We start from the raw sequence: 26260 nt of genomic DNA, 5'->3' as shown, positions 1-26260 counted from the left end.
CTATTTTAGGATATGTTTTCTTTATTGAGAAAATGGCTCTGTCGCTATTTTCTTCCTGATCGAGGCTAAAGTTATTCAAAACATTAAGGTATAGAGTCAGAGATGTCGATCCCTAATTCAGATGCGGGTGGGGGGGGGGAGGGGGACTGAATTTAGGCTCTCTCTGCGCGTCAAATTATTATATAGAATTTTGCATGTGAGAGCCGTGGCGCGAAAAATTAAAAATTTTGTTTGCACATAATGCTTTCCGATACCTTTTCAAACAATATTTTTCATTGCATAAAAATTATTGTCAGTTTTTTTTTTTTTTTTTTTTTTTTTGGGGGGGGGGGGTCAAGTCGATATGTCCCCCAATATTTTCATGAGGGCGATCGCCCCTGCCCTTAGGATCGACGCCTGTGTTTAGAGTGATTTGACTCTATTCTTGACAATACAATAGTTTGTATAGACTAATGTGTTACACAGGGAAGCGATCCCAAAGTCATCATGTTCTTTGTAGCCTATGCCCATTTTTAGTATCCCATTTTTCAAGAATTTAAAGGTCAAGTCCACCTCAGAAAAATATTGATTAGAATCAATAGAGAAAAATCAGACAAGCACAATGCTGAAAATTTCATCAAAATCGGATGTAAAATAAGAAAGTTATGACATTTCAAAGTTTCGCTTATTTTTCACTAAATAGTTATATGAACGAGTCAGTTACATCCAAATGAGAGAGTTGATGATGTCACTCACTCACTATTTCTTTTGTTTTTTATTGTTTGAATTATACAATATTTCAATTTTTACGAAATTGACAATTAGGACCTCCTTGCCTGAACCACAAAATGTTCAAATAATGGAATTCCATGTGTTCAGGGAGGAATGAAACTTCATTTCACATGACAATGAAGAGAAAATAAAATATTTCATATTTCATATAATTAAATACAAAAGAAATAGTGAGTGAGTGATGTCATCAGTTCCCTCATTTGCATACCAACCGAGATGTACGTGCATATAACTGTTTTGTGAAATGAAGTGAAACTTTAAAATGTCATAACTTTCTTATTTTACACCCGATTTTGATGAAATTTTCAGTGTTATGCTTGTTGGATTTTTCTCTTTTTATTCAAATCAAGTTTTTGTTGGGGTGGACTTGTCCTTTAAAGATGTTCATTTAAAAAGAAAGTACCCTAAATTTTGGTTTTACTTCGAAAAATTTCCCCCCGGTCACTACATTCCCTCGTAATACTTTTTTAAGGGGGTGGGTGCCCAAGTCAGGATTCCATTAAATTCCCAATTCCCTGCATGCATGCCATATTGTAGGTCTCTAAAATTTGAAAATATTGCTCTTAAAAGTATTTTTTTTTCACTCGTTCGCATGCTCACTCCCGTATGAATAAATTAAACACCTTAAGAGACTAACAAAACAAGCCCAAAGCACCATCTAAATTCTTGCCCCCCCCCCCCAATGGCGTAAATTGGCATACACATGCAGGACGCTGGGAACGATTTTTCAGTTTTTATGGGGGTGCTGATGTAAAGAAAGAGAGAGAGAGAGAAAAAAAAAAAGGGGGGGTGATCAGTAAAAAAAAAAGAGAACATTTTGGTTACATTTTTTCATTCTTACACATCTCTAAGAATACCTAGGATGCTGCCTGTGGAGAACAATACACGCAGCACCCCCCATAAATTTTTGGGGGTGCTAATTGTACGCAGCACCCCCACGCTTCTCAGTGCCATGTGCATATGCCCTCATCATCCCCTGATGGGTGCCATACATGGAGATGAAATGGTAATGAAAAAAAAATCTCAAGCATTTTTAATATGTGATTTTTCGTTCGTTACCTCGCATATTATTTGAAAAAAATTCGGGGTGATCGAAAGGGGGGCCGAGGACTACCTGCTAGTTCAGATAAGTATTATATATGGTACGTTTCGCACGTATGCTGCCCACTATAGGCCATCTTCATTGTACTGAATAAACCAATATCAAAAAATTGTCAAGCCCCCAGAAGCCCCACCATTCACCCCCTCCCCCTTTTATAGTCTAGAACCGCGCCTACGAACTGCATTCCCAATATTTCTAATGATTTCCAACATGATTTCAAAGTTTGCAAAGGTATTTCGACTTGCAAATAAGAGCCCCAAGCTTTGGCGCCGCGCGCCCTCAACAGGAATTATTGTGTATACTATTCTGATATCGAACGGCCGACGATTGCGAAGCGAAGGTAAGACAGAAAAGCCATTAGAAAAGTACTTTACTTATTATTTATCTCTGTTAATAGTGTTACAATTTACAGAAGAAGACATTGTAGGAATTTAGATTGAGAAACATCATTCAATTATAACTGAACTCTTCTCGTTATATTACGTATCGCCTTGTTGATCATGTTGATTGGTCTCCTTTTCTTTTATTAACTTTGCACACAAATGCGCGCATAGAAGGCTGATGTTATTTCTATCACACGCAATTTTTACGCATACATATGCAACGGAGTTAATCACAATCCTGTGATACAAAGGTGTCTGCCATGCGCCCCCGAAATTGATATTAAAGATTAAAATGAATTTCCTTTTAATTCCCCAAAACTTTTTGGTTGATACTGTTGCCTATATTCTCAATTTGTATAATGGAAGAAAAAAAGCCAAAGAATTAAGAATTGTCTTTGACTTTGGTCTTTGTGGAGACTTGCTTTGGCCTGGCTTGGGCCTGGCTTTGCCTTTGCCTTTGCAAAACTAAAAAAAAAAAAAACACCAACAAAAGTGTATTTTTTCTACCCAAAATTTTGTCTCACTGAGGCTCACTGGTCCGTGTCAGAAGTAGCAAGGATTGCTCCTAGGCTAGAGTCCTAGTCCTAGACAGTAGAGCCAGAGGCGCACGGCCAATAAGGGAGACTGTCTCCCATGGCCATGAGAGAGATTATCTCTAATAATTATCAGATTCAGAGACTTCTGTAAAGAATTTGGGTATCCTATTTTAGCGACAATCTCCAGTTTGGGAGACCAATTTCCTTTGTTTACATTTGCTGTAAATGGATTAGCTTGGCGGCAAATAAAAATGTGATAAGCAGATTCCTCATGAAAAATTACCCCGTTTCACCGTCTACTTTAAAAAACCACCGTATACTTTTGTTTTGATAAGGATTTTTGTTGTCATCCACACACAAAACAAATGGGCTTCTGACCTCTGGCTCAGCGAGACAAAATTTTGGATGGAAAAAATTACGCTTTTGTTGGTGTTTCTTCGGCCGCCTTCTGCACCAAAGTATCAGGGTAGATTCAGAGCCTTGCAACAGTGGCAATATGGAGAGGAAGAGAAGGGTGAAATGGCCCACAATGGCTGAGGATGGGAAGTGAAAAGAATTTGATGAGAGTGTTGTGTTGCTGCTCGAACATACATTGAAAGGTTCTTCAAGCGAGAAGTTGGACGTTATGGGCTTGTTAATATATTCCATCAGTGTGGAGAGTTTTGGGTTGGTTGACGCAAAGAAAGTACATCAGGTGCAGGAAATGAGTAGGCGCCAGAGGGAAATCAGGAGGTTGGTTAAAGAAATTAGGGTGATCAAAGGAAGGTGGAGGAAAGCAAGTGAAGAAGAGAAGCCTGGTTTGTCAGTGTTGCGTGACAGCCTGCGGAAGAAGCTCTCCTCTCTCCGTCGTGCTGAATCTCAACGCAAGAAGAGAAGGGATAGAACGAGGGCTAGGAAATTATTTTTCCAGAATCCCTATAGGTTCTCCAAGAGTTTGTTTGAACAGAGTAAATCTGGTCAACTAAGTATCTCCAAAGCAGAGCTTGAGGAGCACTTGTCCAATACTTACTCGGATAATAAGAAGACCATCCCGATGCCTCCAATTTCTGGCCTGGCCAGGCCTACTGAGACGGGAGAGCCCTTTGACCTTGCTGAGCCAAGGCTCTCAGAGGTTGTTAGCTTTTTGGAAAAGACAATGACAGGTTCAGCACCAGGGCCTAATGGTGTCCCTTACAAGGTGTATAAGAAGTGTGGGAGATTGAGGAAGTTCTTATGGCGTCTTCTCAAGGTAGTTTGGAGGCAAGGTGTTGTCCCGGATTCCTGGTGTAAAGCTGATGGTGTTTATATTCCTAAAGAGGAGAACTCCACTTCACTAGGTCAGTTTCGGCCTATCTTTTTGCTTAAAGGGATGGTCCGGGCTGAAAATATTTATATCTTAATACATAGAGTAGAATTCACTGAGCAAAATGCCGAAAATTTCATCAAAATCGGATAACAAATAATAAAGTTATTGAAGTTTAAAGTTTAGCAATATTTTGTGAAAACAGTCTTCATGAATATTCATTAGGTGGGCTGATGATGTCACATCCCCACTTTCCGTTTTCTTATGTTATTACATAAAATCATAATTTTTTCATTATTTCATACTTGTGTGAATAATTTGTCTCCCTTATAATGAAATACGTTGCAACAATAAATATCTAATGTACTAAATCACTTGTCAAACCAATTTTTCTAGTTCTTGGAGGAAAAAAATTGAATAAACCTAATTTCATGTAATAAAATACAAAAGAACAAGTGGGGATGTGACATCATCAGCCCACCTAATGAATATTCATGACAACTATTTTCACAAAATATTGCTAAACTTTAAAATTCAATAACTTTGTTATTTGTTATCCGATTTTGATGAAATTTTTGACATTTTGCTCAGTGAATTCTACTTTATTTATTAAGCTATAAATACTTTTAGCCCGGACCATCCCTTTAATTAGTGCTGTAGCCGAACCGCCGAACCGAACGGTAGTTCGCCGAACATGGCACTTCCGAACCGAACAGAACCGAACCGAACACTAAGACTTGGTTCGGAAGTTCGGCAAAAAAAAAAAAAAAAACCGGCTTTCAGCTAATAAATTTATAAGTGAAGAAGAGAAGCCTGGTTTGTCAGTGTTGCGTGACAGCCTGCGGAAGAAGCTCTCCTCTCTCCGTCGTGCTGAATCTCAACGCAAGAAGAGAAGGGATAGTGTAATCATTATATTTGCGCATTCTCTAATCTTCTTTGCAATTGTATGTTGGAAGTATGCGCTTATTTTGCGGTTACTAGATTTTGTTTTCATTTTCATGTTGACATTGTGGTTTTTACGGCCCTGATTAAGAAAGGAGATCCGATGAATGATGTTGCGCGAGCTTGCGCTATAATCATTTTACTGGCTTTCATCATCTCTCGCTCTGTGGCCGAATCGCCGAAGCATGGTAAAGAAAACCAAAACTGTACGAGTGTTCATTGGATAAATCTAATTATTTAAATATTGTTGTTTTTAGGTGGCGAACAAGATTCTTGTTTGAAAATCTTCAAAGTATTTTGAATGAACGAGCTCAATAAACTGAAAGTGAAAGATGAAGTACCATTAATATTACGAATTACGATACGTGATTAAGATCGTAACTCGTGTATTGTTGCGGCGGAGAATAAAGATCTGATTGAGGTGATTAACATTATTATTGAGGTGTCGGCTCGCTACTGTCTAGTTTTCATGATTTTAGAGAGAAGTAAAGAGTTTTGAAAACGAGAGATCCAGTGAAAGTAGGAAATAAAGTGAGTGACTGTTAGAGATGGAAAGGAGAGACGCAAAACAAATAATATAGAAATGAGATGAGGTGAAGTTATCTTTTTTATTATTAACAATCAGATGAAAATAAAAATCAAACACTCATGAGTGATTACGGTATAGCATATAGCAAGATCCCCTTCCCCTCGTTGAAAAGTTGAATGAAGATAAAGCGGAAACATTCATCTCTTGGGGGAAAATGACCCCCAATCTTTACTTTTTTCCCTTTCTTATCAACTTCTCAAATTAACCATAAACAATTCGATGATCACTCTACTCCCCCTGTCCCATTACAGTCGTAAAACTTTGCATCCCACTTTGTCTGTATGTTCATGGTCGAATGAAATCTGACCAATAAAATCATAGAAATCTCGGCAATTGCTCTTCAATCGGCCGGTGAGCTGAGTTTCGCGGACAGACAAAGCACGTGGCTGTATGTACCAATGCGACAATCAGCGACATGCGATTGGTGGTTTAGTTCACCAATCGAGCCAATTAGCGAAAGGCGCATTACATAAGCACGCTTTCTTCGACACGCCCCTGCCCTACTATGCCTGCAGTTCAGTGCACTGGCGCTGGCCGCCTCGTATGTGATGCAATGGCCAATCACGTTTGGCCGGACTGTAAATATAAATATTCATGAGCTCAGAGTCCCACTACAAGGGGACTGCATGCGCTGGCTGCGCCTAGCTGGTACGAGTGCGAGCGTAGTTAATTTGGCAAGTATCCAAAGTGTGGATTTTAGAACTGTGAGTTACCCAATAAATCTGTCATCAGATAATCAAATTCGAGATAACAGTTGATTCGTTGAGCGCTATAACTTTCATAGTTTCATGTCAACAAGATAGAGATAAAATGGTTTGATGTGACAGAGGACACGCGAGCACATGCAGTCAATCAAGTACAAATTGTCTACCGGTACGCTACGTATACCTGAATGAACTATAACTTTATCAGTCTATCATTACCGAACCCCGAACCGAACCAATGTTCGGCAATTTTCTGCCGAACCTTGCCGAACCGAACCGAACCCGAACATGGCGCCTGACTTGCAGCACTACCTTTAATGTTGAAGGGAAGGTCATGTTTGGTATTTTGGCGAAGAGGATTTCTTCCTTTGTCGTTGATCATGGTCTAGTTAATACCTCTGTGCAGAAGGCCGGCATCCCAGGTTTCCATGGGTGCCTGGAGCACACCAGTATGATATGGCAGACCATACAGCAGTCAAAGAAACTGCAACGGAACCTTGCAGTTGTGTGGCTTGATCTTGCCAACGCATATGGCTCAGTTCCGCATGCATTGATAGAGTTTGCAATGGATTTCTTGTGGATTCCCCCTCGGGTAACCAGGTATGTGATGCAGTATTTCCAAGGTTTTAAGATGAGGTTCTCTACTCAGCAGTATACCACAGACTGGCAGAGCCTGGAAGTTGGTATTCCAATGGGATGTGCGATTTCTCCCATTTTGTTTTTGCTTGTCATGGATGTCCTTGTTAGGTCTGCTGGAGGATTCGGATGTGGTGTGACTTTCCCTGGTGCAGAGAAACTACCTCCAATTCGTGCATTTATGGACGATCTCACTATTCTCTGTCCAAGTACGAAGGATACTAAGGAAATTATGGCTAGGCTCGAGGAATTAATGGATTGGGGAAGGATGAAATTCAAGACGAGGAAGTCGAGGAGCCTTGTGTTGAAACGAGGTAGGCTAAGTGATTTTCACTTCCTGTTGTGTGGGGAGGAGATCCCATCTATCCAGGATGAGCCGGTTAAGAGTTTAGGCCGTTGGTATACCGAAGACCTGAAAGATGTAGGAAGAATTAAGGACACTGAGGAACAGATCAGGAAAGGGCTGGAGTCAATTGATAAATGTGGCCTCCCAGGCAAACTTAAACTGTGGTGTCTTCAGTTTGGGCTGATGCCACGCATCATGTGGCCATTAACTGTCTATGAGATAGGTTTGTCGTATGTCGAAGCCATGGAGCGTAAGATCAATGTCTATGTTAAGAGGTGGCTGGGTGTTCCAAATTCTCTGACCAACATTGCTCTCCATAGTATTGAGACAAAGTTGAACATCCCCATCAAGTCATTGGTTGAAGAAGTCAAGGTGACGAAAGCAAGATCTTTTATGATGCTTCGTGATTCTAGCGATCCTGTCATTAGAGATTACCAGCCTGATGTGAAATCAGGAAGGAAGTGGCATGCTGATAAGGCAGTGGAAGAGGCTGAGTCGAGACTGAGGCACAAGGAGATGGTTGGTGTTGCCCAAACCGGTCGTTTGGGCCTGGGCTGGACTTCTACCAAGAGGTGGTCAGCAGCTTCAGCCCGGGAGCAGCGCGACCTCATTGTGCAGGAGATCAGAGAGGTTGAGGAGGAGAAGAGATGGGCCACAGCAGTTTGCCAGGCCCAGCAGGGCTCATGGACGAAGTGGGAGGGGGCGGAAGCCAGAAGGTTGACATGGTCTGTACTTTGGCAGATGGAGCCACTTCGAATCTCCTTCGTTGTTCGCTCGACCTACGATCTTTTGCCTATGCATGTTAACCTCAGCAAGTGGTATAACGAGCCTGATAAGTGTAGTGCTTGTGGAGGGAGAGGTACCCTTCAGCACATACTTAGTGCCTGCGAGGTTAGCCTGTGTTGTGGGATGTATACTTGGAGGCATAACCAGGTCTTGAAGGTTGTTGAAGAGGCGGTTACAAAAAGGGTGACATCTCATAATTCTGGGAAGGGTGTTGCAAATGGGGGTATGCCCCATATTGATTTTGTGAAGGAGGGGGCTAGGCCAAGATTAAGGGCAAGGTCTACGAGGCCCAGTATCTTGTCCTCAGCTCGTGATTGGCAGGTGAGAGTTGACCTGGACGGAAAAGGGAGTGTCCCACAGCATGTGGTGTTTACAAATCTCCGCCCCGATATTGTTTTGTGGACTGACTCTGCAAAGGTAATAGTTCTAGGAGAGTTGACCGTCCCTTGGGAGGATAATTTTGACTATGACTTTGAGCGCAAGCTCACAAGATATTCTGAACTTGTGGCAGAGTGTACAGGCAAAGGCTGGAAGGTGTTATGCTTCCCCTTTGAGGTTGGTTGTCGTGGGTTCATAGCAAAATCATTGTCTAGGTGGTTTCGGGAGTTGGGTTTCTCAAATAGAGAGAATAAGCATGCTTGTAGGGCTGCTTCTGAGGCAGCAGAGAAGGGTTCTGCTTGGATTCGGACCAAGTATGTCCAAAGGAAGAGGGTGACCAGCAATTAAGCAACTTATTTTTGTCCTTTATTTCTTTCTTTCTTCCCCCTTTTTTTTTTTTTTTCCTTTTCTTTCCCTTTTTTTCTTGTTACCAGCGGGGAAGGTGGTGCTTTGCACTGCTGGCCCACCACCAAGAGGGAGTATTGTTTCTAACGGGCCGAAACTCCCAGTGACTGGTGAAAAACAACTGAGGATTCCCCCTGGTAGTGCATGAGGCAGCGTTCTCATGTTTGTTTAACTTTTGCAAAGCAAGTCTCCAATATGGGAGACAATCTCCCATATTGGAGAGAGTCTCCCATATTGGCCATGCGCCTCTACTGCAAGAGAGTAAAAATCATGATTCACTAACGTGCGCTTACACTCCACGGAGCCAGGGATTGCATCCCATTAATTCATGTGCATGTACCGTGAAAAAAACTGAAATTTTTGCCCCAAGATTTCTACTTTCCTTCTAAAAGATCTAACCCTAAATCATGTAAATGGGATACATCTTCATTTCTGACATTTCTACAATATTGATTTCATTTTTAAACAAATTCATTAAAAAAATATGAAAAGACGGGGGAAAATTGCTGCAATGTTTACGTCACCATCTTGTTTTCTTTGTTTTTCGCCAAAGAGACAGGACGAATATCGATATATATATGGCTTTGGTTGAGAATTTAGGGTGCAGTGTGTTACTGTATGGCAGATGTTCAGTTTGTGGATTTCATGCTTGTTTTATTTGAATTGCACAGGTATACACAGACCCTGAAATAATTACATGAATTTGGGATGTAAATTGTGTCAACTGAAATTCAGCAAAACACAATAATGCCAAATGATGTCATGGCATCTATACGGGTAAAATTATCAAAGAAAAATTATATCTTTCATCAGCTCTCTCATACTGTGTTGGTATAACATTGCAATATTGTGATACGATGTGTTGCTAGGGAAAGCACTGTCAGTTTTTAGATCCTTTGTTGCCATTGGCAATGCCTAGATAGATCTATATGTATGGTAAAAAAATACTGTTTTCTGATATTAAAGACTCATTGCTTCAACTAGCTTTCAATGTCTCATATCTATTACCTTTCCAGAATCAGCAAACAAGCCAGCTGAGACTCGTACGGTACCCTTGTTAGAATTCCCCGTCAGTGTACCATGCCACCGAAGAATAACACACTACCCCAATGGGGGAACCAGCAGTCCATGAACCTGAACCCACTGATTCTAACAAATATCCAATCATCACCATACTTCAAGAATGATCTCTTTAAACTCAAGACATACCATGAGGTCATTGATGAGATTTACTACAAGGTAAGGGGTGGAGGTAGGTGCCATCATCTTCTATCTTTTTCCTGTTAAAGTACCCCTGATAACAAATAAATTCAAGTTGATGCTTATGGATGCACAGTGCTGACCATGGAAGGGGGGGGGGGTTTAGTGCCCTCTTATTTTGTGTGTACAAAACCATGAAAATGAAAGAAAAAAAGGCAGAATACCTGTAATTTAAATAGACGTAATTTCTAATCACTTGAAAATCACCTGTGACATCAAGTGACAAACTACTCTTGTTAAAATCTGAATTTTGTTGGGATTATTTCTGAAGGCATCATAAGGGGAAAGTATTTATTTTTTTCAAAATCTTATACATGTAACGAGGTCTGTTTTACCATTTAAGAGAATACATGGTTTCGTGTTGCATATCATGAATGCGTCAGCATTTAAGTGCGACTCTTAAGTCATTCTTAAATCTTTGTGAAAAACCCCCCAGTTTAACTTTGTGACCATAGTCAACTCTGTTAAAATTCTGAGAAGCAGAAAATGTCTAAATTCTTTTTACATTGCATGTTATGCTTCGCTGTGTTCTGAACCCAAGCTTTAAAGATGAAAAAATATTAAGTTATTTTTCCTATACAGTTATGAATGATTTGAGTGCAGTCAATTGAGTGCCAATATGACCTGTTATAGATTCAATTTGATCTGTTCGAGATTTTTGTCAAAATTGGCTATCCATATTAATACACAACTTAAGACCAGAGTATAAATTAATCAGAGTTTAGAATATGGTTAATTGTATCTATATCCAGCTTATTGAATACAAGGAAAGATTTATTCATGTGATTTTCATGTACAATAGCTTGGCTTAATTTTGCACCAGTAATAATTTGTCAAATGATAACCGGTAATTTTGATTGGATAATATTTAATTTTGTTATCAGGTTTCTCATCTTGAGCCTTGGGAGCGAGGTAGCAGGCAGACATCGGGACAGATTGGGATGTGTGGAGGGGTAAGTCTTTTGACATTTAAGGAGCATTTTATGAAACAAAATATTTTGTCTGTGTGTGTGATTTTCACTGATAATAGTTTACTTTGCCTCAGTCAATTTTTCTGGATCACAGAAATCTGTTCGACTCAGAAGTACATGTACAACTCATGTTTAACTTTGAAAAGATACATGTATAAGATTTGTTTTTCATAATCTGGTCAACAAAATTGTTTTGACTTGGTCATATTTAGACTAATGGAAGGTGGACAGCTTTACATGTACATGTACTGTTGAAAGCTACCGAAATCCTTGCATCTGATTGTTAATACCGACAACAAGAATAGTGGAGTGGTTTTTAACTCGTTTTCGGACATTGATTCTTTGTGGAAATCTAAACTTTACCTGTCTGTTTCCTTGTACTTTAGGCAGGAAAAATAGTTGGATATTTACAGATGTAGTTGTATGTACATGCTTCTGACCTTCTTTAAAGGTAAAAGACAGTAGTTGCAGCAAACAATTATTTTGTGAGAAGGTCTTTTAAATCAAGGTTAATTGTCAAAATAATTATCGTACATCTAGATCTGGTTCATTAATGTAAACTTATCTTTGTAAAATCATGAAATCTTAGCTCAAATTCGATAATTCTGATGATCACTTACACAGAAAAGCATATGTGGGACAGTGTATTATTAATATTGCTTTGAAAAATACACGAAATTTGATGGAATTGCGTGCTTGTTTTGCTCATTTCTCACCAATTACGCATTTTCTTCCAGAGCTATTTAGCACATATTTTTTATTTATACATGTATACAAACAATTTGGTGGTAATTTCATTGGATTCTGTTGGAAATCATTTTGAGATCGTTACCACAACTGGTATTTATCTTATGTTCACGCCTCGCTTTAGAGAAGTTGGTATTTTGTTCTTGGCATATTAAATGTATTACATGAATGCAGAGCTGTCAGCCATGACAAGATAACCATGATTGTTATGAATTTTGAGACATAAAATATGCATGCTCGGTCATTACAACTTTGAGCATGGATATAGATATCAATAGTTGCATGAATCTTTTCAAATTTTGTCCTTTTATTTCTCAGGTGCGTGGAGTGGGAGCAGGTGGCATTGTTTCCTCAGCGTACTGTCTCCTTTACAAATTATATACATTGAAACTGACTCGCAAGCAGCTGAATGGTCTATTAACACATTCAGATTCATCGTATATCAGGGCATTGGGATTCCTTTACATTAGGTAGGCAGGGGCTGGTTTCATTAAACTGGGGAGTGTTTCACAGAGAGTTAAGTATGACTTAAGGTCATGCTTAATGCTGACGCGTGCATGATATAAACGCACAATCTTATTGATTTTTACGCAGTAGCACGCATCTTCTCAGCATTACTTGACCAATGCAGTGATAGCTTTCGTAGAGCACGCAACAGGAAGTTTAAGTGCGACTCAAAGTCATACTTAACTCTTTGTGAAACATCCCCCTGGTCCAGTATTCTGAAAAATATCTTCTGTATTGTTAAAGGAGAATGAAACCCAAAATGTAATACCACATAATATCATTGATAAGTAAATGATAATCAAAATGAATCCACTTATACCCATATCCGATTTCCCAGAGTGGAGTACCACCTCTTCAAAGTTAGACTTCTTCATGTTCAAAGTCTCTGAATGGAGATCGCCATTGTTGCGAGGTTCGTTCAAAATTGTGACGTCAGCGACGTACAACTGCTCTCGGTACTAGCTTCCATGTGCAGCTAGTCACAGGCTGAAACCAACCCCAAGTTCGCATAATATAGATACTTTTTTTACAAGAAATAAATATAATATACACATAAAAACACTTGAAAATATTATCAAAAAGCTATTCAAATTATTTTATGGTTTAAAACACAAATTGATGAGTTTTGATGAAAATGTTTACACATTTATTTACTATTACCAAATTGGCAAATTTGACAAAGCTAAATTTGTACGTAGACAGTACAGCCGTCCCCGGCCGCCCACTCATCACACGTATTGCGAGGTTAGTATTATAAGCCAGCACCGTGAACCGCGTTTGGCAGTGAATTTCTATCTAGTGGGTCGCGCGTGCTGGGATCTTCCTTCTGGTGTCCACAACACACGACTTCTGTGGCTTGATTTTTCTGTGCGCGGCAGCATGTAATGAACCCTTGAGTGCCGACCGCCGGCCCATGAACCGAGTGATCGTGTTAACTGTTATGTTGGAAGTTTGGTTGTCTATCCCGTTTGAATATCGTTAAATTGTTAATTGTGCTAATTTTCAATATATCTAACATTGTTTATTATTTGTTACAGTCGATTTTAAGTAAAACAAAACTTATCGGACGTTTGTATTGAAATAGAACGTAGTTAGAAGGCCCGAGAGCCAACGACTTCGAGTCCCAATACTCGGCCGAAGAAATCGGTAAAATGCTCGCTACGAATAACATCATTCCTCGTGAATTTGGAAGAATTGTTGTATTTCTCCACCTTTAGTACAGCCACTCATTTTTTAAAGAGATTTCTGGCCTCTTCTGCGGATCAGGAATTTGGCAAAAGCTGCATTTTGTGCCCCTTTCTGACCACTCTGGCCCATGTATTTTATGCTAGCAATCAAAGGCGAGTGCCGAGGTCGGACACCGAGTTGTACGTCGCTGACGTCACAACCCCCCACGGAGATATAGGGAGTATGAGCAAAATGGCGATCTCCACGGGTCTTTTAAATATCAAAATATTGATAACTTTGACTTGGCATATCATGGGAAATAGGAAACCGTTCTGCCTCATTTTAATTTTATTTTAATCAGTGAAATGTAATCACTTTATGATCAGATAATAAATCTATCCTTTCATTTTCCTTTAAAGTCATAACAAATTTTTTATGTGCACTTTTTTATAGGTTGAATTGATAAAAATGCACCCATGGACTAGCACACATGTAAAAAGTGTGTGAGGTTAAAGCCAAAAGCGCTCCTCTTTTCTGAACACTGTAAAAATAAAAATAAGTTCAAAGATATAATTGTTTTCAGAATACCATCCCAGGTTGTTACAGACATGCTTGAATTTAGGAATAATTGGTATATGTTTGAACCATTTTTCAAATGTGTCCTCTATCTCAATATGATAAATTATTTTGATAACTTTGGAAGTCAATTTCTATGTTTTAATTCAAATTGACATTGCCAGTTCTTAACTTTGAAATGCTTTGTCTTGATGAAAAGATATTTTGAAATAGTGGCCCCTTTTTCACTATTTCTAATGTCTGACGTGTAACCAGTTAGAACTGATTTTTGTCTCGCCTGCATAGCAGAGCGAGACTATAGGCGCCGCTTTTCCGACGGCGGCGGCGGCGGTGGCGGCGGCGGCGGCGGCGACGGCGGCGTCAACATCAAATCTTAACCTAAGGTTAAGTTTTTGAAATGACATCATAACTTAGAAAGTATATGGACCTAGTTCATGAAACTTGGACATAAGGTTAATCAAGTATTACTGAACATCCTGCCTGAGTTTCAGGTCACATGACCAAGGTCAAAGGTCATTTAGGGTCAATGAACTTAGACCATGTTGGGAAAATTATTTTCAAAATCTTAACCGAAGGTTAAGTTTTTGAAATGACATCATAACTTAGAAAGTATATGGACCTAGTTCATGAAACTTGGGCATAAGGTTAATCAAGTATTAGTGAACATCCTGCTTGAGTTTCAGGTCACGTGACCAAGGTCAAAGGTCATTTAGGGTCAATGAACTTTGGTCAAGTTGGGGGTATTTGTTGAATTACTATCATAACTTTGAAAATTTATGGATCTAGTCCATGAAACTTGGACATAAGGTTAATCAAGTATTAGTGAACATCCTGCCTGAGTTTCAGGTCACATGACCAAGGTCAAAGGTCATTTAGGGTCAATGAACTTTGGCCAAGTTGGGGGTATTTGTTGAATTACCATCATAACTTTGAAAATTTATGGATTTAGTTCATGAAACTTGGACATTAGGTTAATCAAGTACCACTGAATATCCTGTGCGAGCTTCAGGTCACATGACCATGGTCAATGGTCATTTAAGGTCAATGAACTTTGGCCGTGTTGGGGGTATATGTTAAATTACCATCCTAGCTCTGAAAGTTTATGGATCTAGTTCATAAAACTTGGACATAAGAGTAATCAAGTATCACTGAACATCCTGTACGAGTTTCAGGTCACATGACCATGGTCAAAGGTCATTGAACTTTGGCCGTGTTGGGGGTATTTGTTGAATTACCATCCTAACTGTGAAAGTTTATGGATCTAGTTCATAAAACTTGGGATATAAGAGTAATCAAGCATCACTGAACATCCCCTGTGAGTTTCAGGTCACAAAACCAAGTCAAAGGTCAGTTAAGGTCAATAAACTTAGGCCATGTTGGGGTAATTGTTGAAGTGCCATCATAACTTTGAAAGTTTATGGATAGAGTGAATGAAATGTGGACATGGGTGTAGTTGACAGTCTTAAGTCTCCGTTCAAATGTCATTTATGGTCAATGAACGTGGTATTATGTCATTATATGAATGATGTTTTTGTGAATGATTATTTTATAGTAGTTTTCAAAGTTAGCACTGCTGCTATATTAGATTGCGTAATGCAGGCGAGACTGCCAGAGGCGTTCCACTTGTTAATTATTAGCAATTGTTCCTAAACCTTTTGTGTTGAAGGTCTGGGGCTATGTCCCTCAAAGAGCTGTAATAAATTCCATGTAAGGTATGATACCCCTTTAAGTGTTTTCTTTTTTTCCTTCCCAACACAGATACAGTCAACCACCTCAGGATCTATGGGATTGGTATGAAGAATATTTAAATGATGAGGAGGTTTGTAAAACCATTTTTTTTTCTTTTCACAATTGCAAGACCATTTGTACATCAGAATAAGTCTTTAAGTATATTGTTTGTAGTTACTTTGGAGATTTAATTGATTGCTTTTTGCAATTATGAATTGAGATGTTTTTCATAGGAATTAACATTTTATTACAAATCAATAAAAAAATCATGTTTCATTATCCTCTTTAATCAATTTAAGTGCTACAATTGATTGTAAACTGTGTTTTAATCAACCAAGTTGCACCATTTCAGTAGCTTATAACAGAAGGTTGTATTTCGAATTGATAACAATCTTCAGGAGTCCTAACCCAGATGTCTCAAATGTATACAGTGCAGACCAGAATACTGAAAGCTAGTTTATCTTTTTTCACCCAGTTTTCAATGTAATTTTGCGCTACTCACATTAAGAGTAAGATCATCTGGTAGGATATTCAAAATATCTGGATGAAATAAAAATCCTACATTAAGTGTTTTATTTCTTGTTGAGGGGAGGATCTGAGAGTCTTGGTGTCGCCATCTGCCTGGTAAGAATGTTAATGACAATTGATCGTTTGAAGTCTTATTTGATCAACTTTTATACTTCAAATAGGCAACTTTGTTATTTGATATTCGTTTATAGCTACATTTTTTCTTTTAAAATTTTATTTTTGAGAAATAATTATTGATTGATAAAGTATACCTAGAAAAGTTAGAAACTTTTTCCATTTCTCTTTTATAAGAATGATCAGTGCTTTTGATGTTTATATCTCATTGCTAATTTTAGTGATACTTGTACTTTCTTTAATTCTTGATTGAATGAAAGATACAGACACAATTAATATGGGCACTGTATGGGTAGGATTATTACCCCCTCAGAGCTTCCAAGTCTCCCGGATCCTGCGGGAGAATACTGGATTACGATCCAATCTCCCGTTCTCCCGACCCCATGCCAAAATCTCCCGGATAATCAGGATTTTTAGCTGTTAAATTGTAAAATTCATACAAACGACTGTTTAACGAGTCTAACATGTTCAATTCCCTAACACCCACGTGGAACCTCCTTATCACATTTTCATTTTACCCAGTAACTTCTACCAGTTTTTGTATAATCGTACATTGATTTCCCATGTAAATGAAGATAATTTTACTGAACGACTGGTGAAGTAGTCTAACAAGCCATTTTATTTCCGGGTTCTGCAATGTGTGATGAAAACTCTTCAGCGGTACTCTATGCACATGGCCCCCGATGCGCCCCGGCGGGGCTCCAGCCGGCCGCCGCGCTGCGTCAGGAAGCTCCGAGAAGGAAAGTTCACGAGCACTGCGAGGCATTTTTCGTAAGCTTGCTTGCGCCTTATTCGAGCTGAAACTGTGGATCAACGATGGGATTAACAAGTGGATTACTTTTACACCTCGACTTTCAGTTTCAGGAATAATTTTATTGACAATCCTGAATAATTAGAAGCAAAGTGGAGATTTTTTCGCCTACTTTCACTTGGGTTGATCGGATTCGAACATCTTCTCTTTCGTGAGTGAGCTAGCCTGGTGCTGGCTCAGTGGCTGGCTGAGCTGTGCGAAGCACGCCCCGTCCCGATTTATCCACACTACAATCGCATCGCCAGTGACCATGGAGATCATGGAGATGGAGTCATCCAAGACCAAGTCGACACAATACTTGTCGAAGTATAAAGATACTTTTCAAGCAGAATGGGACTGTGTGACAGTTTTCACAGGAATCCCTCAGAGACTTTAAACAGTCCACATATATAAAGCTCATTTACCATGTTTACCACTACTGCAGCCCCTTCCCCCCCTGGCCAATAAAAGGTATTTTCATGTTGAATGCATTCTTTTATGAATTATTAAAAAAATCTACTGTATTGCCTGAAGTGTATATTTAGTCAATGACAATTCATGAATTCTCTCTAATGTGCATTTCATCTATCAGAATTTTTTTTGATGGTTTAGAGTTTAGACAGCTGTCGGTTACTATCAAATGTTGTTTCTTAATGTGTTTTGCTACCCAAAACTCCCATCCGTGGGACAACGTTCCGCCGCTCCCTCACAAAATCATACCTCCGCGAAATCTACTGGATTCTATCATCCCAATGTTGGCAGCTCTGCCCCCTCTCCTAATTGATTTTGTATGGTATTCTAGGGGTCTTCATCAAGTTGTTGAGCTAAACCATATTATTTGTTAATTTACTCCTGAATGAGTAATGAAAGGAAATTGCTTGTGTCAGTCGGACAAACTAGTATATATGCAAACCTTTAAGATGCAGGCGAAATAAGCCTTTTTTATAAGAGTTGAGTAATATTTAATAACAGATTCCTCTTGATGAGAAACTTCAACAACAGATATAGTTTTCATTATTTAATAAATGTAAGAGGTTAGTCTTGGATTGGATTATGAATGAGTTTCCCTGAAGGGTGGAGAGAGTGATTGTTTATTGTGTGGGCAAGCTATTTTCCGATGACCGGTTGATATTATGTCTGTAAAGTGCTTAGAGACATTGGTCTGATGATTTAAACACTATATGAAAGATGGAAGATATCATTATCTTTTCAAATGAGTTTGAGTTAGAGTACTAAGTACAAAGCACATGTGCATGATTTTTTTTGTGTGAAATACCTTAAAGCATTAATATTATAAACTGACACATTTCATATGTTCTAACCCAACTATAGGAGATGGCAGGCATCACAGACACGAGTCCTCCCTTCTCAATCTCTCTTTCTCCCTCACTCATGGCTACGTGCTTCATTGGTGGGCCGTCTGAGAGCGTTCGTAAGCACACAGTCATATCGAACGAGTACAAAAACCCTCTGTCCCTCGTACATTACCAAGAAATATGTGAATTAATCATATTTCCATTTATCTTGCTTACAGTGAAGAAAAAAAAAAATCTTTCATTTATAGTCTGTTCAATCATGATTATACATGTTTGCCAGGAAATTAGGAACTTAATTCATTATCTGTTCATGTCAATGAACATATAAGACTTGTTTAATGTAAATAGAGATAATGTATCAGTCATGAAATTAAGCACATTGGCAAGATTCACCAATGGGGTATGTTTTAAAAGAAAACTGAAAATTTCAACTCTGGCCACCTAAGATTTACCAATCAGTTAATATAGGTTTGTTGTGAGTTACAAGCTTATGTGAAGTTGAGAGTTATATCACTTGAGATTGCAAAAACGAAAGCAATTTAAACCATCATAGAGATACAAAATTGACAACGAGATGTTTGTTGTATTTTGCAAGAATTGATTTTTATTCTGTATAATATTGGAAAAGTGAGTTTTAGCAGTAGAGATGGTGAATTGTAACCTCATACCCAGTTTTCTTTTTCTCCCCATCCCCCCTCCTATTTTTTTTTTAGGAAGTTGATAGCAAAGCTGGTGGAGGAAACTGTGTTACTATCGGCCAAATGCTGATGCACTTCTTAGTCAAATTGGACTGGCATTCAACTCGCTTCCCTCGTATCCCAGTTCCAGTCATGAAGGTATGGAGGAATATATGGACATGTAGATCTAGATCCAAGTTAGAATCCGTTTGGGGCGGGGCAAGCTTCTGTGACTCAAGACAGCTCCACTTCCGGAGGTGACTGCAGCATCTGGTCCTGGGTCGGTTTCACAGAGACTTGTTATAATGATAAATGAACAATTTCAATAACAAATGCACAATGACAAATCCACTATCAGCCAATCTGATTGAAGGATTTGAGTAGCTGTAAACTGTATTGCAAATATGTTTTAACAAGCTTATGAAACGGGGCCCCTGGACTGTTCAAACAATTAAAATCACTTGATTTTTTTTAGAGTATTTTTTTTTTCTCTCCCTTCAATTCTTCTTTGTTTTTGTAAAAAAAAATTCTTAAGTGAATGATCTGTTATATATCAGGGGGTGCTTTAACAAAGAAAAAAATACCCAAAATACTTGTTTTCCATTCCTTGACATCTCACTTGTTTTGCAATATAAAAAGTTCACTTTATTCGAACCATATTTATTTCCTTATCTTTGATCAATCAGGATATAGAGAATAAGGTATCGGCATGGCAATACGCTCAGCGTCAGAACAACCCAGCAGAAGGAGGAGGAGGAGGAGAGGAAACAATGGATGATTATAATACACAAGATGATAACAATGAATGGACAGCAAACGATAAGTGGGTATCAGAATAATTATATGATATTGACTGGCCTTGAGGGGAACATCAAATATGTTACCTACAACAGTGAGTCTTTAGATGAGGGCTATATGGTTCTTTTAAGGGTAATATACATGTATTTGGTGTTTCCCGAAAGAAGAGCCAGTCAATATTATTACCTACAGCTGTATAATGTATAATTTAAGCTATTATTTAGAACAATTTATATGCCTTTTCGCTTATCGCTTCTTCTGATATCAGGTTATTCACAAACTTGGCAAAGTAATCCTTGCTAAGCGATTGTGACGTAATTGTTACCGCGCAGTCGCGCATCATGTATGCCGTGCACATACACTTAACGCATAAAAATCTTGCGCTTGGGTTTGATTAGCTGGGAATGCGTATGCACCGGCTGCGCTGTGCATTATCTACAATGCATCGGTTCACAAACTGTTTCCAACCAGATTTTGCAAATACTGAAATTAGCGATCAAAATCGGCTCCTACTGCTCAATCGCACTAGCAGAAATATGGCCAGTATTGCCCTCTGTTTTTGTACAGTATTCCTATGGGCAAAGCCTGGAGAGGGCAACATGGCAAATGTTTACCCAGTTGGTCTCAGATTGAAAGTTGCGAGCGAAACATGACATATAGGTAATAATAACAGATGATGCCTTTCTTTTATTGAGAAAGCAGTGTCAGTTTTTATGTGTAAATTGCTCATTAGATATTTAAAGGTTTAGAAGTGATGTGGAGAAAGGGGGGAAACTGATACGAAATAGTATCATGTTTTCTGGTAAAGTCCTAAGTAAAATTTTTCGAATTATCACGGACCAATAATTGTATCTTTGCTTCAACCTACACCACATTTCTACATTTCTTAAATGGGCATTTATAGCATAGACTTCATATTAGTTGAAAAATTCAGGCCCACACTCTACACAATCCAACTCCTCCCAGATTTTGTAACAAATGGTTATTATTAATTTAAACATTTTGGAGAGTTTTAGCAAGGAAATTATTTCATTTGATATTCAATTTGTTTTGAAAATAGGACTCCTAATGTTGTTATTTTATGAATGTTTTGTTCAGATAACAGTCATATCGGCTTGAAATCATTGTCAAAAAGAAAGATTATTATGATTTTTATAAAGTTTAAAAAAAGTTTTGTTCCGACAAGAATGCTTGTAGCACGGCGTTTATTTTGAAATAATCATACATCAATTTTAAAATATGGACCATATGAACTTTGGTATCTAATTGTTCACCTTAAATTAAATCTATGTTCCCCCAGAAAAATGAGATAGATGAATGGTCATGTAATATGTTGTAGGCTTTATGCTGTTACAAGTTCTTCATGGAAAACTTCAAGATAATAATTACTTGTTATTTTATTTTCTTAGGAAACTGGAAAGATTCCAGGATGAAAGAAAATCTAGCAGAGACAGAGATGATGACAGCCATAGAAGAGACAAAGATGATGACAGCCATAGAAGAGACAGAGATAGACATCGAGAGCAAGATAGAGATCGGAATCGGGAAAGAGATCGAGATAGGGGGAGTAGTCGTGACAGTCATCGGGACAGGTCCCGCAACAACAGCAGAGATCGTTCCCGCGATCATGACAGACACCGCGACAGAAGCCGAGATCTGGACTTCGATACAGCCCTGCGGAAGGAACGCGAACGACAGACGAGAGATCACGCCCGTGGAAGCAGCCGCGATGACAGACATCGACGATCACGCAGCAGAAGTCATGAAAGGAGAAAGCGTAGCCGCTCCAGAGAAAAGAGAAGGAGGTCTCGATCACGATCACGTGATCGTCATCGCCATCGAAGCCGGGATAGGAGATAACATGGTCTTTTTTTGTTTAAGATGTATGATATGTATACCTGTTATAAGGCCGTAAGCCACTCCTTTTTATAATCAAAATTCATGTGTATATATTTTTTGTAACAAGTGCACATGTCCTGCTTAATTACAATATTGTCTTATTTGAAGTCTTTTTATACAAACTTTGATAACATTATTAAAAAGTAATAGTAAATATTAGCGGCACTGCAAAGTAATGACTATCTCAAAATGTTTGTTCAATTTGTTGAGACATTGATTGTAATGAACCTCCCCCCCTCAAAGTTGGTATTTTTTGTTTTTGAATTTGACCCCACTCAACTAATTTCGCCGCTACGCCACCGCGCAAATTCTTTTGACCGCGCCACTCGCTGACTTTTTACTTCCAAGTCTTGCGCATCTTTTGAGACCAAATTTGCGGTGCCTGGTAATGCGGTTCCGAAATTACGCAATATTTTGTAAGCGCATGTCGGTCCCAAAATTGCTCAAAAACGTGATTACGTGAACAAAGTCAATGCAAATTTTTGTTTTTCAACCAAAAAACATAAATGTATTCTTTACTTTTTGGTTTAATATGGATTTATTTTATGTTATTTATGATCGCAGGGGTCCCCGACAAAGTTCATTGAAAAAAGCATTAAAAAAACAAAGGTTTGAAAAAACAAAGAAATACATGAGAATTAAATAAACAATAAGATACATAGGAAATTAATTATTTTTCAGCAATTTTTTTGTTAGAAATGTAAAAATTCATATGTTCACCAAAAAGTAGCATTCTACTAGGTATATAAATTGAGTTAAAGGCAAAAACATACACAAAAAAACAAAATTTAGGCAAATTTCATACGCTTATTTGCATAATTAATTAATAAAAAGATATAAGCAATTAATTTTTTGAAAATTTTACTACAGAGTCTTGTAGTTTACATCCGGCTCTACACGCGTGCAAATTTTCGCGGTGATCGCGCTATCAACGGCCGAGATCTACCCCCCACCCCAGTATGTTGGTCTGAAAAAGCCCAGTCAAGGTAGGGTTTAGGGTCAGTGAACGTAGTATTTTATCATATGAATTGTGTTTTTTTGTGAATGATTATTCTATAGTTGTTTTCAAAGTCAGCACTGCTGCTATATTGAATCGCGTAATGCAGACGAGACTGCCAGAGGCGTTCCACTTCTTGTAACAAGTGCACATGTCCTGCTTAATAATAATATTGAAAACTTTGAAGTTTTTGTACAATATTTGGAAATGTTATATAGTTTTAATCATTCTATGATTCCCAGTATTAAACATCAAATTGAAAATGAGCAGCACTGCAAGGTATGTATGTACCATTTTTGTTTTGTTGAGACATTGTGGTGAATAAAACTCTAGGTATGTTCACGTAAACTTTGTTGTTTTTCTAACTTTACTTGAGACTAAGCATGCACGATCCAGAAAAACTGATGTCTGTCTCCTAAATCCTTAATGCATTTTATTGACTTGGTTCCAGACTTTTACAAAACCTCTGCACTACTTAGCTTGTCTGTATTTTATATCTGATACATTCCTAAGTGAAGAAAACAAGTTTGATCTTTGTACAGTGAGTTTTATGTAATCAACCTGTGCTTTTGTAGCTTAGAAAATTCAGAGCGTCAAAATTTAATTCAGAAAGCCAAATTCTTAATTACCACACTAAATTCAATATAAAATAATTGTATCTACTTGCTACTGCCTTAAGACAAGTAATCAGATGAGAATATATTAAATATTATTTCGTAAATGACAACTTGTTTCCTTTTCAATAAACAGATATGGTGAAATAAATCTCAGCAAGATAACAATATTCAAACATGGCAAAGCAAATTGCCCCATTCATGCTAGTAAAAATTGAAATCGATGTGCTTCAAGTCGAGAAGGAGACGGCGATGTAATTCCATATCAATTTTTTTTATTAGCCTGTTTCCCTCTTGACATTACAATGAGGTTCCACTGTCTGTGTACATTAATGAATAGGCAGGTTATGTCTTAGACACTCGATTTTTAATTTGGATATTATTGCTGACTCCATTTCTGCTAAGAGCAGCTGTTGTCTTTATACTCCCAATGAAAAATTGCCAGAGAGTTTATATGAGGAAAGAAGATGGAGAGAAGTTTTGGGCTAAGCATGCGCAGATCGATTCCTAGCCTCATTTCTCCACTGTATAAGCTGTAATTTTCGCGGGGGTTTTATTTTCGCGGATTTCGCGAATTGCCGATCGGCCGCGAATTTAACAACACGCGAAAATATTGACTCACTTCTTAGTCAGTGCCAATGTCCCTAGCAGCAAAGCTTTGCTATTGAAAACATACTGTGTAGTGAGAAAATGGAGGTATGCACCTCTATATGTACAAAAAATGAGGCTTAGAAAGTACAGTTAGTGATTCAAAAAGTTAGCTAGAATTTCACTTTTTTTAATTTCTCAAACAAAATCAGAGCCTAAAGTATTTTCTAACATTATTTCATCAATATCTATACACTCACTGTAATATTAAAATGTATTTTCCATGAAATAATTTGATTTTATTGTCATCTGATTGACTCTATACACACGTATTGGCAGCTATTTGCATACTCATTAATATTCATAAGTCACATGACCAGAGCTTTTAAAGGTGAAGATTCTGTTCACAAAATTCCACATTTTTGCACTTTTACCATCTTTTTGAAAAATTAATAGAACAAAACACCAATTCTAAACATTGCTTAACTCTATAAATTAAAGATCAAACTGTGGCATGATGAATTTTCAGATTTAAAGGTAAAAAAATTGAAATTTAAACCACTTTTTTCCACAGTTTGTAACTGTTTTTACAGGGACATATTTATGTACAAAAACACACATCAGCATGGGGACTTTGAGGAGTAGAGATATGCACGTGATTTGCACTAGATTTACTTCTTTTAGGTGCTGTGGAAATATTTTCTACATCTTCCGATCGCGAATTTAACAACCCGCGAAAATGTCGGGACCCCCGCGATTCGCGAAAAATTCTGTACGCGAAAATAATAGCTTCTACAGTATTTCATTTTTTTCAAAAGCTCCTGAATGGCATATGATATTATGAATGTTGTTTTTGCATGTTTATTTCATTCAGTGAGACTATTTTTAGGGATTGAAATTACTGCGAGTCACATTTTTGAAATGTTAGTATGTATGCTATTCCACCCATCAATAGTAGTAACTTTTGTTTTTCTTTAAGTCTGTAGTAACTTGCAAAAACTTATAATCAATCCGATTGATCTCAACTATGGAAATTCACATCATAATCTCATAATTCTCCATAATTGTAGGAATGTACACTGTCCCTATGGAAAGAAGAAGGGCACATTGATTTGTCAATGATGCGTGTTTGATTACTTTGAAATTGAGAAATTCCTTATATTATAACAGTCAGTCATATACATGTTTCATGTTGGTGTCACTGAATTTCTATAGTTGTGAGTGAATGGATCAACATAACTCTTTGTGAAAATAGGCCTAGTAGAACATATAAGATTCATGAAGACACTGCTTCCATCTGGTGCTGAGACGGTTTAATCTGCATTTTAAGTCATGAATTAGAAAGCATGTACCATATGCAATTAAAATACATGCATACTTTTTGATGTTTGATGTAGGATGGAGGTTTCAAACAAGCAGCACACCCATCCATGTTCCATCCTGCATCCCAAGAAACTTTGAGCTCATATTCACTGTGAATGGTGGCCTCATGTCATGGGAATACCGTATGCTACTGGTGCATTTAAAATGGAATCAAATCAATCATAAAGAAAAGCAAGGTTTGTAGATTAAGATATTTTCTGGTTGTTACTTTTGTTTTGTCACCAATGGTAAAATCACTTTGTTCCTTTTCATCAAAATAAATCCTTGTTACAAAGTTTGTGATGAATTTGCTTGTATGATTGTGTGTATTTATAAATTTGAACTTTTACTCCTGGAAAGCTATTTAATGTTTTAAATTATCTGAATGCTTAATGGCTAAAAGCATTTTAATTCCATTTATGATCTGTCCCTGTCAAAATTGATGAAACAAGAGATGTCTGCTTCATGAAGAAAATAACTCGGCTTTGCATTACATTAATTACCTCATAAACCTTGATCTTGATTGGCTATCGAAGCCCATTGCTATGGTAATTACAGTAATGGCAATGTAACCTTAAAACGTTGGTTCTGTATGAAGTCGAAGCATGTCTATCCATATGTCAATATAACAGATAAAAGTTAGGCTGTTAACAACAGAAGAGAGCATTATTGAGAGATGTACATGTAGTTTGATGATAATAAAGGTTGGAAAAAAGGATGAGTATTAAATGGCACCTTGAGAGAGTGAGAAAGGAAGACAG

The 26260-nt window shown here is 37.9% G+C and overlaps 2 protein-coding genes across 3 annotated transcripts; both read left to right on the top strand.

The window, feature by feature from the left end:
- Positions 1–2070: 2070 nt before the first annotated feature.
- On the top strand, positions 2071–25806 carry LOC129278007 (pre-mRNA-splicing factor 38B-like). 2 transcript variants are annotated; one of them, XM_054914201.2, is made up of 8 exons: positions 2071–2213; positions 9877–10099; positions 11005–11073; positions 12157–12308; positions 15847–15907; positions 19278–19400; positions 19928–20064; positions 21449–25806. In XM_054914201.2, exons 2-8 carry the CDS (start codon positions 9941–9943, stop codon positions 21897–21899), a joined length of 1152 nt encoding a protein of 383 aa, XP_054770176.2. In that variant the 5' UTR covers positions 2071–2213; positions 9877–9940; the 3' UTR covers positions 21900–25806. The 2 variants fall into 2 exon arrangements, with proteins under 2 accessions (XP_054770176.2, XP_063966242.1); XM_064110172.1 differs by having other exon boundaries at positions 2170–2213; positions 9877–10112.
- Positions 3418–8803, top strand: LOC135156774 (uncharacterized). Its single transcript, XM_064110055.1, has 2 exons — positions 3418–4108; positions 6699–8803. The coding sequence occupies exons 1-2, from the start codon at positions 3418–3420 to the stop codon at positions 8801–8803; spliced, it is 2796 nt and encodes a 931-aa protein (XP_063966125.1).
- Positions 25807–26260: the final 454 nt, after the last annotated feature.

The sequence above is a fragment of the Lytechinus pictus genome, chromosome 15, assembly GCF_037042905.1.
Source record: "Lytechinus pictus isolate F3 Inbred chromosome 15, Lp3.0, whole genome shotgun sequence".
NCBI classification, from domain to species: Eukaryota; Metazoa; Echinodermata; class Echinoidea; order Temnopleuroida; family Toxopneustidae; genus Lytechinus; species Lytechinus pictus.
This window is presented reverse-complemented; position numbering and strand designations above follow the sequence as displayed.

What these genes read in the sequence shown, in the direction of transcription:
- LOC129278007 (XM_054914201.2), top strand. Translation starts at nt 9,941, where the DNA reads ATGCCACCGAAGAATAACACACTACCCCAATGGGGGAACCAGCAGTCC. An exon ending in TTGATGAGATTTACTACAAG is followed by an intron (nt 10,100 to 11,004) that starts GTAAGGGGTGGA and finishes TTTTGTTATCAG; the next exon opens with GTTTCTCATCTTGAGCCTTG. An exon ending in AATATTTAAATGATGAGGAG is followed by an intron (nt 15,908 to 19,277) that starts GTTTGTAAAACC and finishes TTTTTTTTTTAG; the next exon opens with GAAGTTGATAGCAAAGCTGG.
- LOC135156774 (XM_064110055.1), top strand. Translation starts at nt 3,418, where the DNA reads ATGGGCTTGTTAATATATTCCATCAGTGTGGAGAGTTTTGGGTTGGTT. An exon ending in GGAGAACTCCACTTCACTAG is followed by an intron (nt 4,109 to 6,698) that starts GTCAGTTTCGGC and finishes ATCATGGTCTAG; the next exon opens with TTAATACCTCTGTGCAGAAG.